An 18,720-nucleotide genomic window follows, 5' to 3' on the forward strand; every position below is an offset into this window, starting at 1 on the left:
GGGAGATGCGTCTCCTTCTCGGGGAGGCCGAGTCTCCCCGTCCGCCCCAGGTGTCTTGTCACTGAGCCGCCGCCGGGCAATCACGGGCGGTAGGTACTAGTGGAAAAGCACCTTAAGCGGGTTGAGTCTGCATCTGACGTCATCACACTACACGCCACCGATTGGTCAGGAGATTGGCCCAATCCCACAATCGAGTACGTCACAGCAGCTTCGCTCCAACCCCACCTACTTCTGATATGGGTATTGAAAAGAAATTAGGGCAAGTCGAGTCGAGTCGAGGCGAGGCGAGGCGAGGTAGGTACTAGTGTAAAAGCGCCACAAGTTTTAGCCCATATGAAGACCACACTGACAAGCTGGCTGGAATAATGCATTTGTCTGTTTCCAAGGCAACACAGCCCTCCAGACAGCAGGGGGCGCTGCAGTACAAACAGGGTGGTACTTCTAAACGACTGTTTCTTGTCTTGCAGCTAACTTCCAACCTCCAGAGTGGGCAGGTCGCTGATGGGGCCGCTGTTGCCTTGGCAGCCGGTTGATTGACAGCAGGCCAGGCGTCTAATACCAACCATTCAGGATTTTGTTTTAAGGAGTCGGAGGAGGAGACAATGGAGCCGGAAAAACTTCACTCGGACTCATCAAGCAGATTGCATCATAATCAATAAGTGCATCCATGGATTAGCCAATCAACTTCCTCCTCTCAGCCTGCTTGGAGTTTATACCAGCCACGCCCCTCTGCTAACCAATCAGCTTGCTCAGTGTAGTTTAGCTCTACATTGCAGGTCGTGCTTGCGTTTGGAAACCTTGTATCTCCGGTTCTTCAGGATTGACAGGAGTGATACTCCGCCCACACAGATCATGTCAGTATGAGGGGAAGTGTTAGCCCCGCCCTTCAGCAGGTCCAGGGATGTTACTGAGCATACAGTATGTATGGGTCTCACCTCCACCTGTCAGTTCCGGTGTCTCTTTTCTTAATTAAGACAGCTTGTTAGCTGAACACCTGATCAGAGAGCTGAAGCTGACAGACTGACAGAGATACAAGGGTTCCACCTGCTGGTCAACTCAACTATTACAGAATTCATATTCTCCAGAATTATCTCCAAAACCAAATCAGGAAAAAGTTGGAACAATGTGGAAAATTCAAATACAAGAAAAAAGGCAATAATTCTTCAAGTTTGTTGAACTTTCATCACTTTATGACCTTACAAAAACAAAATATTTCATGGTTTTTTACTCATCAACTTTATTTCAATTGTACAGTAGTATATTGCATTCACAGAAATTTAAAAAAAAGTTTTTCTTAATTTATGGTTTCCTTTCTCAAGATATCTTTTTGCTAGATTATTCTGAATTGACAACATACTTTTTCTTATATAATATTTTATTCCTTCCCTTTTTTTTAGGATTTAATAATTGATTTAATAATTGATAATAATATAAGCCAGGCTGATTGACTAGACATGTCTTGCTTGTTTAATCCAGGTTTTGTTTTGTGCTTTAGATGTTGGGAGGTACACTTGTTTTCAAGTTATAGAAATACAGTTAGAGAGTAAAGGTTCTGTTTTATCAAATTTTATCTCATTAATTAAAAAACAACAGAAAAAAATATTTTTAGAAAAAAAAAATATGTTGTTAATTCAGAAGAAATGTAATAAATACATTTCTGCATGTTGGTTAATATTCATTTATTTTTGTTTTCAGACCTGCAACAATACCTGAACAATACCACAAGGCTCTGTATGAAGAAGTCTACTTCTTTAGTTCTACATTATAACACTCAGCATCATCTAGTTTTAATTCATATAAATGTGAGTTTAAATGCAGATGATACTGTGATTTATGTTCCCAATCACTATTCCAGATGCTATTTTGGACAAAATTGGTGCTGTGAGCTCTGGAAAGACAAGTACAAATTTTAACTATAAACAAATTCATTTTAATTTTTTACATTCCTTCTCTCAACACTGAAAGTGTTCTGATATTAAGGATAACAAACAACGAATAATTTTTTCAGCTGCTTTTTTGTCTCATTTATTAGTTTCTCCAACAATCTCTACTGAGGCAAGATCAAGACTCCAGACAGAGCAGTCCAGTATTGTACCCTCTTCTTCCTCAGTCATATCTTCATAACGTATCCAAAATGAGGTTTTACTTCATCTTGGTGAAAACTGCATGGACATCCCTGGAACAGATGAGGTTTTGAAAGCAGCAGATATTGCACACCGCACTCATTTCTTCCAGAATAAGATTTGGAATACTGGAATAGAAAATCTGACAGAATCAGTCTGTGTCATTTTGACATTTTATTCTTTAGAAGCTCTGAAAGTTACAATCCCTTGCACAACTTCTGATATGAATGAAGCCAGAAGATGGCTGCTGGGAAGCGCAGGTCCTAAGGGAATATGGGGGAAGAACGAAAAGGAAAAGCCTTGGAAAAATAATATTTTTACAGAGGGTAGGGAAGACCAAAGAGATTCCCTGAGATTATCAGGTGGACACATAAAACCTCCAGATCAAGGGTCCAGGTAGCGTCCAGGTTAGGTCCAGGTGGGATCCAGGGGGGGATCAAGGTGAAGTCCAGTTGGGGTCCAGATAAAGTCCAGGTGGGATCAAGTGGAGGTCCAGGTAGGGTCCAGGTGATGTCCTGGTGGTATCTATGTGAATTGAGAGACAGGAAAGAGAGATGAAGAACAGAGAGAGGAGAGACACAGATGTATCGTCAGCAGTACTCGAGTTGTAAAAAAAAATCAGGGGGGATGGTGGATTTTATCATATGGGGACAGATAATTTGTGCTGATTACAAATAATATAATATATTACAAATAATAGCACTGACCAAAACCCCTGCAGAAATACTGCAGGAATGACATAGCAGCAGTTAAATGCAGCCTTCTGTAAGCTTTAAATATCCACTGGGCTTACATCAAATACATCAAAACACAACAATAAAAAACAGTTTTCTGAACTTATCAATATGACTCTGTCCTTCACAGGATAAGTAAAATGGATCACTGCAAAAACTCAAAATCTTAACAAGAATATTTGTCTTATTTCTAGTTAAAATGTCTCATTTTAGTAAAAAAATCTCATTACACTTAAAACAAGACTCATCACTGGAAAAAACAAAAATGTTTTCACCTGTTTCAAGTAGATTTTCACTTGAAATAAGTAGAAAAATCTGCCAGTGGAACAAGATTTGTTTGCTTGTAATGAGAAGATAAATCTTGTCCCACTGGCAGATTTTCCTACTTATTTCAAGTGAAAATTTACTTGAAACAGGTGAAAATTGTCAAATAAGTTATTTTTCTGGTGTTATTTTTCTGGTGATGACACTAAATGTTGAAATAGCAGTAAAACCACATTCATTGATGAAATGACATACAGTAAGGGATGGAAAGGGGGGATGGCAGTTTTACAGGGGGGATGATTTGGACCGTTTTTATTTCAGGGGGGATGCCGTCCCCCCTCATCCCCCCTCAACTCCAGTACTGATCGTCAGGTACAAGAGACATAGTATACTGTAGTTCTTTGTTCTTCTTGGGGCTCAGTTGCCGAAGGTACGTCCTACAGTACCTACTCTTGGTGCACGTTCACCTTCTGCCTCTGTCCTATACTTTGACTGTTAGATTAAAGTAACGCAGCTTGTCCACACAGTCTTCATCAGCTGCATCTTCCCAGGAGAGTCAGCTTGATTAAGTGACTGAGCTTGAACAAGTTGGACCAGAAGAATAGGTCTAGTTGCAGGGTGGGGCTGTGATTTCTGGAGGTGACCACACACATTTCCCTGAATTAATCACACCAGATGATGCAGACTGTTATCATGTAGCATTAAACAAGCAGAGGTCTTCATCGAGCCTTGTGGTACTCTTCAGTTTGTATCCATGGTGACGGTTCATCCCAGACACCTCTGAGTCCAGAGATGTCTCCTCTCAAAGAGATTACCATTAGACTCTTGTCTTTTACATGGTGAAATTTGACCAGGTTATTTGAATGCTTTAATGAAATTCTGCACTGCAGGAGGACATCCTTTCAGCACTAAGAATCCCTTTCAATATTTCCTTGAGAAACATTGTTTTTAAATATTTCAGTGATTTTCTTTTAAAAAGTGGAACTGTGTTTGGAGTCTTTGAGCCCCTGCTGAAATATCGTCTTTATTTTATACTTAAACCTCCTTCTTAGTGCTGAATTTAATATTTTTTTCTGAATGTGTTGCAAGTCTAAATTGTAAAAATTGATAAAAATTAACAAATGAAATGAAGATGATGAGGAGAAACATAAAATATAATAACATAATATATGTTCTGTATACACAGATTTAAAAGATAAATGTCCGAATCATTTCCATATCGGTCCAACTCTTTCTAATTTGGTGTTTTTTGATTGCTTCAAACAATATTGTTGAAGCAACTCGTCTGTGAAGCTCAACATGCATATCAGAAACTTCCATCAGAAGGTTCATGGCTCTCTGACCGTTGGTCTTCCATGTAAACACCTTGATATCGGGTCACACTGGTGACAGTCATGTTAAACAAGACAAATTTCTTGTCAAGGTAAACATCCATGCCCACAAAATAATGTTTGGTTGAGGTCATAGTTCGTTTATAGGATGCCAGTTAATGCCCAGACGAAGAAATGGGCTCCTTGCTGTTTTCATCCCCAATCAATTTAGTAAAGCTATGCTCAGACCAGTCAGATGGCCCAGACAAACTTGCCAGTCATTGCAAAAGTCATCAAGCACAAAACCCATGGAGCTCCAGAAGAGTCAAAACATTACATCAGCATTGTCCAGGTCTAGATAAAAACCATATGACTTAAATGATAACTTTGGCATTTCACCATCATATTCCAGTTGGAAACTCCTCTGTGATTCATGGAATGACAAGACTCTGAGATGAATCAGGATCAGGTCTGATCACTCGATGGTTTTCGTTAGCAGTAGAGGTGTAAAAAAACAGCCTGATGATGAGAATGAGAAGCATTTTCAGCAAGTATTTAATTCTTTCTTTCTTCTGATTGGGTGATGCCTAAAGTGACAAGGACTTTGAACTTCCCAGTGATTCAGTTGGAGACGGGCTCTGTAATGTCATCCACAGGTTTCTGATGAGTGATTCTAAATCCCTGCTTCATCTTACTACACGCCGCCATGTTGGTAGGAGATATCTCCGCCCACCCTTAGCTAATGCAAGAGCAAAATACCTATTTTAGCTTGGCTGGCATAGCTTATGCTAACCTAGGATGCTAATTAATGTTAGTTTAGATTTATTCTGATCAAATCTTCCCTAACACCCTGAAACCAGGGCCAGTAGATCTGAAACCAGAACTAGTAGATCTCAAGCCAGGAGTACCAGAACTGAAACCAGGACCAGAAAAGCTGAAACCAGGACTATTAGATCTGAAACCAGCACTAGCAGAGCTGGACGAGGACTTGTAGTTCTGAAACCAGGATTAGTAGATCTGAAATCAGGGCTAGCAGATTTCAAACCAGGACCAGCAGAGCTCCAACCAAGACTAATAGCACTGAAACCAGAACAGGTAGAACTCCAGTTGAGGAACAACTAGGGTTGCCACCCGTCCCGTAAAATACGGAATTGTCCTTTATTTGAGAAAAAAATGTTGCGTCCCGTATTGAACTAATACGGGACACGATTTGTACCGTATTTTCATTAACTTTTACACCATATTCTAGTTGAATTATTGAAATAAATGAACCTTTACCCCATATTCTAGTTGAATTATTGAAATAAATGAACTTTTACACCATATTCTAGTTGAATTATTGAAATAAATTAACTTTTACACCATATTCTAGTTGAATTATTGAAACAAATTAACTTTTACACCATATTCTTCACCTGTAGGCTATATTATACATCTGGGCTGATGTGGACAAACATAGCATAGGAGGATATTTCAGTTGCTAGTATGGTTGTCTGTCTGTACAGTCATGCAAGTTCAATGCTATTAAAGCACTTTAAACTTTAAATCAAAGCATTTAGTTTTTTCATATAAAATAAACACATTTTTATTCAGTTTAGAAGTTTTGGGGCTTTTTTTTTGGCTCCTGAGCTGCTGAAATCAGGGCGTCCCTTATTTCTATTTCTGAAAGGTGGCAACCCTAGGAACAACAAGACCTCGTTCAATTGATATTTGGCTGTTTGAAGTTTGGATCTTCTGGCTTTTTAGAGCTGGACCCCAGCGGAGGTCTGGGCGTTACTGCGGCTGAAAGAGTTCAGGTCAACCTAAAGTCACTTAAGTAAGGACGGCTAGCTTTTAAACAGCATGCATCCTGAACAGGTTAGCTGATATAAACAAAGCTAATACTGATGCGGTCAGCTGTTTTTGACTCTTATGGGACTCTGTATATTCGGACAATGTGACCTCTTTGGAGTGTGGGGCGGTGACGTGGCTGTGGAACCTTGTATCTCTGTTTCTGCTTCATGATCTTCAAACAAATGAAATGTTTGTGATGTAAACCTGCGCGCTGGTTTGGAGGTTGTTCTGGCAGCAGACATCGGTTTACTGGTGCTGGCGGAGTTTTAACCGGTCGGGTTTTTCTCTGGAGTTCTGCATGGAGCTCGTACTTCTTCCTCTTTGGTGATGGTGTTTCTGTACAGATTGTGTGATTTGCTGCATGCTGGACTTTGTGTTTTCGTGTTTGGGCTTCCGCCCTGTTTTGCGTGCTTGCAGCTTTTAGGCAGCTTCAACCTCGTTAGTAAAGGTGCCTGTTAGCTGCTAGCTAGCGAAATGCAGGCGACTTTGAAATTCTGCCGCTTTTAACCCTTTGTGTTCGTCTGATAAACTTTAATGAGCTTTTTACCGTCGAAAGAATGTAGAACTTTGTACAATCAGATTCTTACAATGATGATATTATTACTTCTATATGAGGCGTTTGTATATTTAAAAGCTTTTTAGTGTTCCACCTGGACTTCCAGAGCTGCCAGAGTGGATCACGCTGCAGAGAACACGCGTGTACTTTTAGCTTTATGGCTTTGATTGCCGTGATGTGATTGTAGAGCGTGACGCCAGTTCGTTTAGAGGCTGCTGAATGTGTTTGTCTCTTCTGCTTCAGTTTGTCGGACAAATAGGTGCCATTTGGCGTCTCAGACCAGCAGAGCGCTGGGAAGGGCACGGCATAATACTGTAGCTTTGTCCCCGACCACGCCTACTCCAAACATACAACCATCCCGATGTGGTGGAGTCAACGTTTTCTGAGATCAATGTAACCAGACCCTGCAAAGGCAAGACTACAGTAAAAACCGGCTTTAGACTCCAAACATTATTCGTAATTTCACAGCTTCAGTTCGACCCAATTCAGAGAAACGAGTCAGAGTTTCTGGAATGACAAAAATCAAACCACAATAGGTGAAAATACGCTGAAAATACTTTTGTGTCTTTTAGATCTTTCAGGTCTTGTGCAGACAGAAATATGATATTTCGATGGCAACACTACGTCACACAGAAGCGGCAGGTAATGAAGGCCTGCCTGAAAATTGTTTTTAACTGGCATAAATATGTCAAAATCAAAAGAAAAGTAACTTTTTTATTCCAGTACTACAGATATTACTCTTTTTAAAAAATGCTGGTTTTAAAAACTTGCAATTTAAACAAGCTAAAATTAGCTAAAGCTAGCCATCTCTGATTAAGTTGTAATGTTTATTAAGTTAGCGTTGGTTGGCTCCTTTACAATGATAATGATAGGGTCAAAGTTAGTGCAAGTTAGCAAGAATAGTCAAAATACCAAAACAGTTAAAGTTAGTTGGCTCTGATAAACTTGTTCTGTTAATATAGTTCAAGTCAGCTGATTTTCATAGGTGCATTTGTATTAATATAGTTAAAGTTACCTGGCTCAGATAAACTTATTCTATTAATCTAGTTCAAGTTAAATGGGTCAGATAAAACTACATTATTAATTTAGTTAAAAGTACGTGTCTCCGATAAACTAGTTCTATTGATCTAGGTAGTTAGCTGGTTTTGATAGATGCATTATATTAATCTAACTAAAGTTACCTAGCTTTGATAAACGGGTTTATTTAATCTAGTTAAAGTTAGCTTGCTCTGATAAACTGGTTATATTCATCTAGTTAAAGTTAGCTGGCCATTGTAAACTTGTAGTAATAATCAAATTACAGTGAGCCAACATTATCAAAGCTTTTTCATAAAACTGGGCAAGTTTGTTTGAATTACAAGTTTATCAAAAACAGCAAACTTTTAATTAAAATGTAAATTTAAATTCAAATTCACGGTAACAACGTGTGTTTATGTTGTAAGCCGCAATGATAATGAAGATCAGAAATTCTTTAAGCTCACCTTTGAAATTAAACAGTTTGTGGAAAAAGATACATCTAAATCTTTAGTCTCACTGTTGACAAATGTCAACATCTGCAGCGGTCAAACATCACAAAAGCCTTTTTATAGAGTCAACATGTAAGAACTAGAGGACTTTTCTCCTGCAGGTACCGGCTGCAGCCTCCGGGGGCGATGCTGAGCTCCCGCCGGGACTCCAAATGGCACGTCCAGAGTGAACTCTGAACTTTTACCACCGTAAAAGTCTTTATTAGTGGTGGAAGGTGCAGCAAGTGTCCCTGCAGATATCCCAGATGTCATTTTTTAGAACTATTTTGGTGTTTTTTGCCTGAAACTCAAGAGTTCGTGTTAGATTAGATTTCACTTTATTCCCACGAGGAGAATCTCTGTTGCTCTTCCTATTTTCACTCCTAAATTGAACAAATCCAAAGCAGCGATCTCAATCGAGCGGCACCTTGCTGCCAGCTGTGGCTCGTAGAGACAATGACAATCTGGCTTATGATTTGTCAGCGTAGGCAAGTGGGCAGTTCCTGATGTGGAGCCGCACCTGCAGGTCTGAGATCATCCGAGATCAGCATCATCGCAGCTTCTCTCCTCAGCTGGACGGGAAACAGGAGGACGTCTGAGCACCTGCACCTCAGACGCGTCATTGGCAGAAACTACTGATGCCGGCCTCAAAACAAACACAGCCTGGCTCATTTCTGGTATGGCTGGCTCAGGTGTGGCCCTGAGCACGTGGTTCGGATTTGGTCCACATCTGGTGGATCCTCAGTCATCTGCATCAATCCAGGCTAAACTGAGCAACTAAGGAACCAGCAGATGTACGCCAGGTCTGGGCCCAACTCTAGCAGAAACCATCCAACAAACTCCAGTTAAACTCTTCGGTTTTATTTCTTCACATTTTCCTGCTTTGGGTCATTTTTAGACTTAAAGTTTAAATTCAGTTCGGTTTTAGTCCTGGAGAGGTGGTAAAATGAAAAAAATGTTCAAATATCCCTTTTACGTAATACAGGATGAGTGGATTAGTAAAATCATGATTTCTGAGTTTAATATCCGATTTTATTGATCAGTTTCTGACCCAAACACTCGTCCTCCTGTTTCCTGCAGAATAATCAATAATCATCTTTTCTACTTTCATGGATGTTGTTATGTATTAACTGGATTAATGCTGCATGCTCTGTGTGTGTGTGTGTGTGTGTGTGTGTGTGTGTGTGTGTGTGTGTGTGTGTGTGTGTGTGTGTGTGTGTGTGTGTGTGTGTGTGTGTGTGTGTGTGTGCGTGTGTGTGTGCGTGTGCGTGTAAGGGCAAGAGTGTGTTTTTAATCTTCCTCTTTTGTAGTTTTTGGAGTAACTTCTTCTGCATCGTGTTGAAAGTGTTTCTGTAAATAAACGGAGTTGGTCAAATGCTGTACTCTGATTGGTCTATTTTGTTTCGTCCAGTGAGAGAAAACCCAGCAGGTTTGGAGAGAAAATCAGGGTCTTCAGAAGAAGCATTTTGATGAAAACTGGAAAAAAAATGATGCAATAAAACAGAAGGGATGTGTGACTATGAATATTTAAAATAATTAATGCTTGGACAGTGCTAGCATAATCAGAGGCACCGCTTGTAACAGGCAAACCAGGCAAATGTGTAGTAGTGACAATGTAGTGACAATGAGGAGAATTTCCAATGGCAATAGTCGGCCAGCGGAAAACTCCCTAAAGGGGCATCGCCTCTACCCGTCGCTCTGCTGCCTCTTACATGATCAACCCTGATGAGAGTCTGAAGAGAGCCTACCCATCTGGCAGTAAGAAACAAAATAATAAAGCTGGAGGAGCAAAAGAGCATGTAGAAAGTGGTAAGTAGAGCAGATGATACAGAAGCTAGTTGAGCTGAGAGCAGCTCAGTCTGTCCTGCTAATGTTGAGCATCACAGTGAAGATACCTGCAATCAACTTGCTTACTCATCTAGCAGCTGAAAATTAAAAAAAACTGTTGGATAAAACTAATTCTTCAGCTGTGGAATCAAAGCTGTGTCCAGTTAAACTTAACTATCAAGGTAAGAATGCTAAGTTAAAGGATTGATTGTCAAGAAATCTCTATTGAGCTATTAAGGTCCATGGATGGAAATAATTGTGTTGTCTGCCAGTGGTGTTTATATTTTATTTTGAAACAATACAAATGTGCACTTTTCAAAGAAGAAATGTATTTTATATTTTTCGTTAGTGTCAGATTATTCACTAAATGAGGTTGATTAATTAGTTGGAGGGCCCCCACTGTGAATTTTTGCTCAGGGCCCCAAGAGACTATAGAACCGCCTCTGAGCATAATGGACAGGTTTTTAACGGGACTTCTATGACGAGGAGTTGTTCATGTTTTTAAACATATTTTGCACAGAGAAGGATTTCTTGAAAAATGTAATGATATCAATGTTGAATATTGCAACACAGTAAAAAAAAAGAAGAAGAAAACTGTTACACTGAACATAATTAGACTGACACCAAAGAATACTGTTACATACAAATTAAATAAAAACAGTTGCACTTTAGGCGTCCAGGAGGCGTACGATACAGATCCCCAAGCCCCCTCAGCTGACTCCTCTCAATGTGACTATGTCTAATCGAGACTACGGCCTGGGAACGTCTCGGACTCTCCTCGGAAGAGCTGGAGGAAGCGTCTGGGGTGAAGGAAGTCTGGGCATCTCTGCCTCTGCGACCCGGTTCTGGATAAGCGGTGGAAGATGGATGGACGGATGGATGGAGTTACACTTTAAATGATTACACTGAAAATGTGGAATGTTGTTTTATTTGAAAGAGGTTGCAGTTTGGTTTATTGCAACTTGTAATTTATTGCAGTTTATTTTTATATGATAAATTGTTCAAAAAAGGGTTGGTGAGGCGTGAAATAAACTGCAGTGGAGTTTCTCTGTACAGATCACAAACGATGCAGCAAAGCTGATATATTTCTATCTAAATGTTGTTCACTAAAAGATACAAACATCTAAAAATGTACTTTTCTAAAGTAATTTTCTAAAGTCTCTACTGGATAGTGTTACCAACTCCCTGAAAAATAAATAAGGGACACCTCATCGGCAGGGCCGGCCAACACGATTGCCTTCACCCTTCCTGGCGTGGTGAATTTTTTTAGCCCCTTTTTTTGTGAGTGAAAGGATTTTTTGAACTATTTGACTCAAACCTGAATTGAATTAAATGCATATTTTTGAATGCCATGAACACATGGAAAACAAATTATTATCCAGCAATTCACTTTAATACAAAATAACAAAATGAACTGATTAAAATAAGTATCTTACTTAAACAGAAACCTGTCCTGCTTAACTTAAAATTGTATAAATTAATATAAAATGATAGAAAGAAAGCAGAACATCCATTCTGTAATAATGCACATTTTTAGTGCAATAACAAAAGTGCGAACAGAAAGTCTGTAGAAAACATATTTGTGCCTCAAAGGCCATGACTGTAGGCTACGGTTGTAGTAAAACAGAAAAAAATAACTTGTGAACTCAAAAGCTCAATGCCATTTTCCATTGCCATTTTATGATTATTTTTTGACTCTCACAGTAGCCTAATACGGGACAAAGTGCGTCCCTTTTCAGCTCAATACGGGACGTACTTTAGTTTATAAATACGGGACGATTCCGTTTTTCAAGGGACGGTTGGCAGCCTGGTAGCTACTGGACTACTGGAGTGTTTAGACTTTAGCCGAATCAAAGTGAATAACATACACAATTTATTTTATCTTATTTTCTAATAAAATGTTATAATCAGAGGTGTCAAGTAACGAAGTACAAATACTTCGTTACCTTACTTAAGTAGAAATTTTGGTTACTGGAGTAATTATTATTATGGAGTAATCATTTATCCTGACCTTTATGTACATCCAAGTTTAGTTGCAGGAATCTGAGGGAACGGATGTAAGAACAAAACAGGACAAGAACATCTGAAACAACCACAACCAAATTCACTCTATCCAGATGGCGCAATTTAACTGAACAGTTTTTTTTAAAGGCCGAAATGAAATAGAGGCAGTTTGTAAAATGTAAGGAGTAAAAAGTACAGATAAATGCGTGAAAATGTAAGGAGTAAAATTAAAAAGTTGTCTGAACAATAATTACTCCAGTGAAGTATAGATAACCAAAATGTCTTCTTAAGTAAGGTAACAAAGTATTTGTACTTCGTTACTTGACACTTCTGCTCAGTAATGAATGTGAATACTTTTGACACCTCTGGTTATAATCCTGTAAATGATTGAATGTCTTTGATATTATATGATAATATGATCATAATAATATCCGCCACTAGGGGGCAGCAGCGCGCCCCCGCCCCGGAGCTCGTGTTCTGCCCCGGAAGCGGAACGATCTTCCTTTCTTGTTTCTGCTCGGCTAAGAGACGCTCTGAGGTGAGTCCCCGCTCCGACTCCATCCACCACAAATCTCCCTCAAACTCAGCCATCTGCAGTCTGAACGCGTCTCTGCTGAACCCACTGCAGTTGTAGCGTCTGTCGGTGTCTGAATTGTGTTTCTGCGAAACATCAGATGTGAGTTTTTGATCGTTTTGTCTCCGTGTGTCGGCTGCGCGCCGAGGCTCCTCGTCCTGGAAAACACACACTAGTTTTGTTGGCTTGATTAAAGCACTACGTGAACAGGTGAGCCGGAGGCCCCCGTTTGTCTCCTTGTTTTAAGCAGCAGGTGATTTAAAACTAGTTTTAAACCGGTAGAAGAGACTTCTGGCGGAAGCTAACAGGCTAACATAGCCTCCAGGGTGCTGCTAAGTGCGCATGCTCAGTACGCGAGTATTCTGTTAAATGTTGAGAAAGTTCAGAAGTGACACGTGTTTTAGCATCCAGACAGGTGTTTTTTCAGGTTTGTTTGAGAGTCGTGTTTGTGTGTGAATGAGCTGCAGCTTCGGTCACCACGTGATCCGGATCTGACAGTCCCATTATCGGACAGCGCGGTCCTGTTTAAATAATCCCGTTTAAAGACGAGCAGCTGGTGTAAAAGTTAAACATCAGTCAGGAGTCTTGTTCAGGGAAAGTTTGTTGGTCAGTGTCTGCGTAAGAAGCTTTTATTTAAGAGTTACAGGTTGGTCTTTTTACTACACAAATCTGGAGAAGGATGGATTTCAGGTGTAATGTAACATGGGGCTCTGAATATCTTGGATCAGAAATCTTGGTGTAATTATTGACTCAGACCCTGAACTTCAACAGCCATCTAAAGTTTATCACAAAATCTGCCTATTACCACCTAAAAAACATTGATAGAATTAAGGGGTTTCTGTCTAAACAAGAAATGGAAAAACTTATTCATGCATTCATTTTCATTAGGTTGGATTATTGAAATGGCATCTTTACAGGCCTTAACTAGAAATCTATCAGGCAGCTGATCCAGAACGATCCGCCAGAGTTCTTACAAACACCAGGAAACTGGACCATATTACACCGGTCATGAAATCACTACACTGGCTTCCAGTGAGTCAAAGGATAGAGTTTAAAATCTCACTGCTGGTCTACAAAGACCTTAATGGTCTTGGACCAAAATACATGGTTGATCTGTTAGTTCCTATGAAGCTCCCAGACCCCTGAGGTTCATCTGGATCTGGTTTGTTGTGGTTCCAGAACCAGAACCAAGCAAGGTGAGGCAGCGTTCAGTTATTCTGCTCCTCACCGGTGGAACAAACTTCCTGTAGACCTGAGGTCTGCTCCAACTGTCAGCTCCTTTAAATCAGGGTTAAAAACATTACTGTTTACTCAAGCGTACTCCTAAATTAAACACTTACCTGCTGTACTCTACTGCCCTTATTTTTAACAGCTTGTGCTTATTATTTTACTTTTCTTATCTCATTCTTAATTTTTTCAATCTTATTTATGTCTTGCCGCTTTTAATGTCAATGTAAAGCACTTTGAATTACCTTGTGTCGAATTGTGCTATACAAATAAATTTGCCTTGAATATTGATGGCGACGTGGCTGTGTGCTTGACGCTCCAGTATATTTCAACATGTTTGTGAAGACACCTTCACAAGTGTCGTTGAATTTCTAGAATAGATCTTAACTCTTTTACACGTAGCAAAAACGGTGGCGTTTTCATGCGTTTTGGCTGTTCGTTTACACGAAAACGGAGCTCAAAGTCACCAAAAACCATCATTTCTGAAAACTCCGGCCAAAGTGGAGATTTTCAAAAACGTTTGCTTGTAAACGGAGGGAAACAGAGATTTAGGCTTCAGAACGTCACATTATGTAACAGAAACGTCACCAGCATCATTTGTGCGACCTGTGTTTACAATTTGTTTGGCCACCGTCAATATTTTCTTGTATTTTACCTGTTTTATATTCTAAAGTCCCACTTAAAAGTAACTCCACTATGGCTATGTGTAAACGTGGCTTCAATTGTATGTGTCTAGGAAGGATGTGGTTGCCTTGGAAATGCAAATTAACCAGTAGTCGCTCATTCACGGTTCTGTGGTTCCTCTTCAGAAATGGCTCCTCGTAAAGGAAAGGAGAAGAAGGAGGAGCAGGTCATCAGCCTGGGTCCGCAGGTGGCTGAAGGAGAGAACGTCTTTGGCGTCTGCCACATCTTCGCCTCCTTCAACGACACCTTCGTTCACGTCACCGACCTCTCTGGGAAGTAAGTACACCGATCACGAGCCAGTCGCTGATCAATCTGGAGGTGAAGGGCCTGTGTCTGACGGTGTGTTTGTTTGTGCTTCCAGGGAAACAATCTGCCGCGTCACCGGCGGGATGAAGGTGAAGGCCGACAGGGACGAGTCGTCTCCGTACGCCGCCATGTTGGCAGCCCAGGACGTTGCTCAGCGCTGCAAAGAGCTGGGAATCACAGCTCTGCACATCAAGCTGAGGGCCACCGGGGGCAACAGGTATGCTCACCTGCAGTCATGTGACCTTCACCAGGGGAGCTCTACGGTGTCTCCTCATGAGACTGTTTTAATATGCACAAAGGTGCCACGTTTATCCCGCAAAACATTCCAGCGTTGACGCAAATCATAGATCTAAAGAGCATCTTCACAATAATGCATCTTTGGAACCCAACGTGCAAGTCTTTCAGCCAATCACAAGTATTAGGTTTCAGCACATGAACAAATGTAGGTTTCGTGCTGTCTGTTATTTCAGCACGCACCTGAACTAAGAGTAAGAAGTTTAAACGGTTTAAAATATTTGATTTGTACATGTTACATCAAAGATTTTTTTGTAAAGGTGCTCTTCAAACGCGAACCCCGTTTTGATTCAAACGTTGAACCCCAAAGAAATGCCACGCATTTGCAAGTATGAACGTTATAAATGTGATGGAACGGTCAGAGTCCAGGTCTTGGTTAGCTCATGAAACCAATCCAGGTTCAGGTCTGTCCGCCTTCGGCAGGTCTTCTCGTCTTTCTGCTCTGTTTACCCTCACTGTTGTCAATAAAAGTCAGTAAAGATGGTAAATGTTAAAATAAATAAAGATGTTCAGGGTGTTTACATCACATGCAGGTGAAATGCTCGGGATGTACCAGAACAACAACTTAAAACCCTTGTTTGAAATGTTTTTGATCTAGATCAATTCATGTTCTGTTATTTATGTGGGCTCTAAACTTGAGGAACCAACATAAAGTAATTAATCAATTTTAATTTGTCGTAAATATACCAGTCTGGCTTTATGGAGCCAGATGTCTTGAACTTTGTTCAATTCAGCTTTATTTATTCACCCAAACAGTCCCTTCATTCCAGAGGAACCTGAGAACAGAAGGTTCCACCTCCCGTTCTAGTTGTAGGAACCACAAGTAAACCAGCCGTCTGAGTGAGGTGTTCCGCTTGTAAACTGCCGAGCTCTATTAGATGTGATGGAGGCTCGTCCTTAAGAGCTGCATATGAGGTTTTCCTTCTGCACGTGTTGGTACCGCCTCCCGGAAGCCAACGCTCAGACAGGAACCTGCCTGGTTGCGACCAAAAATACCAGGCCGTCCAATAAAACTGCCAAGTCAGCAGACGTGAATGTAGAAGTCTACGTGGTTCATTTTCTAGATTAATTCTGGTTTCATGTTGGCATCGCTGACATTTCATCTGTCCTGGCTTCACCTCAGGAGGCGGCATCAACATAGATCAATAAGGAGACGAACAGAAGCAGTCCAAGTCGTATGACTAGGGCTGCAGCTATCGAATACCTTGGTAATCGGTTATTCTGTCAAATATTCCATCGAGTAATTGGATAAAACGTACTTTTGCGCCCAATTATAATTGTACAATAGAAAACTAAACATCACTTAATAAAAATAACCAATATGTTCCCTTTATACAGGGTTTCCGTGGGGTTTTAAAAAGTGATAAATGAAAATTGGCAAATTTAAGGCCATTAAAAGTGTTAAATTCACTGTTGGAGGTATTATTTTTTTTTAAATTGGTATTATTTTTTACATTTTAAGCAGTCTATTTTATTGTCATTCACAAAGTGAAATAAATGTGAAACATCTGGTCAACATCTATGAGTCTATAAATCTGTTCTGTATAGTGTTCTATAGTTCAAAATCTGTATTAATGTTAAAAAGTCAGTGATTAACACTTAATGTTGCGACAGTTTTAAAAAAAAATCTGAAGGTAGTGAAAAAGGTATTAAATTGGTATTAAATTTAACATAAGGATTGCTGTATAAACCCTGTTTATAAGAAAAGTTGACATTTATTTACATGTAATGTAAACAGTTTAAATTTTCCAATTAAAATAAATGAAATCACTTCAAAGTTAACATTTCCTGGGACACAAAATTAAATACAAATAAATAAAATTGTTTCCCACTTTGATACTTTGTGAAATAAATATTCTTAAACACTTCCTTTTAAATTGTGTAACTTCACCTTCAGAACCAATGCATTTAAACACAAATGCTTGGCTGTGGACCGGGACCTTAATTTTTAATTTAAAATGACCCCACACCTTTGACATTTTGTCTTTTTTGCTTTGCTGCCTTGTTCATTGTTGCTGTTTTCGGTCCAGTCGTCATACACGATGTGAAAGCCTGTCTTCTGTTTTATAGGGGGTGCATACACGTAAGCACGTCACTAAACGAATCCATGCGAAACATGAGCTTTAGATTTATTTCTTGATTAAACGAAGCTTCGAGGCAGGAGAAATTCCTCGTTCATTATTTGTAATCGATAATTGTTGCAGCCCTACTAAAGACACATCTGTAGCAATGAGAACTTTTAAAATGCAGGGTTGATGGCGCGTGTCATGCGGATTAATGTACGTGTGTGTTTCTCAGGACAAAGACTCCAGGACCTGGAGCCCAGTCTGCCCTCAGAGCTCTGGCTCGATCCGGCATGAAGATCGGAAGGATCGGTACGTTCACACAAAAAGCAAAAAGCATGATGGGAAATGTAGTTCAGTCCAGAGGTTTTAGCCTCAGGTGTGTTTACCTGGTTAGAATCTGTTATGACATCACTTCCCTGACCTGTCTCTCTCTCTACAGAGGATGTCACTCCGATCCCGTCGGACTCCACCAGGAGGAAGGGCGGTCGCCGTGGCCGACGTCTGTAACTCACCAGATTTCACAATAAAAGGTTAACAAAGTCCTGGCTGAGTTGTTTTCACTGATCAATACCTCCGATCAACATCTGTGATCAGCAGTTTGTGACCGGGATTTCCTATCGGATAATAAAATACTGTATTTGGTAAATCAGTCGAACCTAATGAAGTGGCTGCCGAGTGTTATTGATCTGGTTTCATTCTTGAATTGATCAATCACACTGAAGACAGTGCTCAGCTGTAGCTAACGAATATGGACAAATGACTGACCTGAGATCTGTGTGTAAAAACTAGTAATGGGAATCAATACTCCAGTTATTGATCCAGACCTTTAACATGCCAACTCATGTCACATGACCATCACACCTGATGCACAGCTGACGTAACAGCCAGAGTCCCGTCTGACAACTAGAGGATCCAAGTACTTTTAACCTGACAATACTTTTTTGATGGGTACTTTTAACCTGATGAAGCGTTTCATGTGGTCATAACTTAATTTCCTTCAACATCTCGCTGGGTTGTTTCAGCTATATTAAACGCTCATTTTTAAGCTGTGATTGAGATCTGAACTTCTGTTCAAGTATCAGAGGCAACGATGTGGACATGTCTACAAAACTTCATGAATGTAGTAAACTTATAACAAACACTTCTGTCACGTGAGATCAACTGCAGATGAGTGAATCAGGCTGAATGCAGGGTCTTGGTCCTGATCTTCATGTACAAATCAAACTAGGTTTATCAGTCAGATCACCACGGTAACCACTTCCAGCTGCAGTTTCTCCCATCAGAAGGAAGCAGCAACACTGGAAAACTGATGGAGCGTCATCACATCTACATGAATCATGAAGTTCTGATCTAGAGTTTGAATCTTCAGAATAAAGATATGTCCACAAACACTCCAGCAGATCCCGAATCTGT

General features: G+C 40.1%; 2 protein-coding genes across 4 annotated transcripts in view; both read left to right on the plus strand.

Annotated features, from left to right (window-relative positions):
- camk2a (calcium/calmodulin-dependent protein kinase II alpha) overlaps window positions 1–2,954 on the plus strand; it is a 53,263-nt gene extending 50,309 nt beyond the window's left edge. For both annotated transcript variants that reach the window (XM_061740469.1, XM_061740470.1), the window contains one exon: window positions 468–2,954. In XM_061740469.1, the coding sequence (XP_061596453.1) occupies window positions 468–471 (4 nt within the window). In that variant the 3' untranslated portion in view covers window positions 472–2,954. The remainder of the gene's footprint in view (window positions 1–467) is intronic.
- Window positions 2,955–12,596: 9,642 nt separating this feature from the next.
- Window positions 12,597–17,847, plus strand: rps14 (ribosomal protein S14). 2 transcript variants are annotated; one of them, XM_061740466.1, is made up of 5 exons: window positions 12,597–12,694; window positions 14,767–14,917; window positions 15,003–15,164; window positions 17,540–17,616; window positions 17,747–17,847. In XM_061740466.1, the coding sequence occupies exons 2-5, from the start codon at window positions 14,769–14,771 to the stop codon at window positions 17,812–17,814; spliced, it is 456 nt and encodes a 151-aa protein (XP_061596450.1). In that variant the 5' UTR covers window positions 12,597–12,694; window positions 14,767–14,768; the 3' UTR covers window positions 17,815–17,847. The 2 variants fall into 2 exon arrangements, with proteins under 2 accessions (XP_061596450.1, XP_061596451.1); XM_061740467.1 differs by lacking the exon at window positions 12,597–12,694 and adding an exon at window positions 12,809–12,832.
- The last annotated feature ends 873 nt before the right edge of the window (window positions 17,848–18,720 follow it).

This window comes from Cololabis saira, chromosome 14 (genome assembly GCF_033807715.1).
Source record: "Cololabis saira isolate AMF1-May2022 chromosome 14, fColSai1.1, whole genome shotgun sequence".
Lineage (NCBI taxonomy): Eukaryota > Metazoa > Chordata > Actinopteri > Beloniformes > Belonidae > Cololabis > Cololabis saira.

Bases quoted from the DNA above. Each gene is read 5' to 3' on its own strand.
- rps14 (XM_061740466.1), top strand. From the start codon at position 14,769: ATGGCTCCTCGTAAAGGAAAGGAGAAGAAGGAGGAGCAGGTCATCAGC. The intron at 15,165-17,539 runs GTATGCTCACCT...TGTGTTTCTCAG, and splicing joins AGGGCCACCGGGGGCAACAG to GACAAAGACTCCAGGACCTG. The intron at 17,617-17,746 runs GTACGTTCACAC...CTCTCTCTACAG, and splicing joins CATGAAGATCGGAAGGATCG to AGGATGTCACTCCGATCCCG.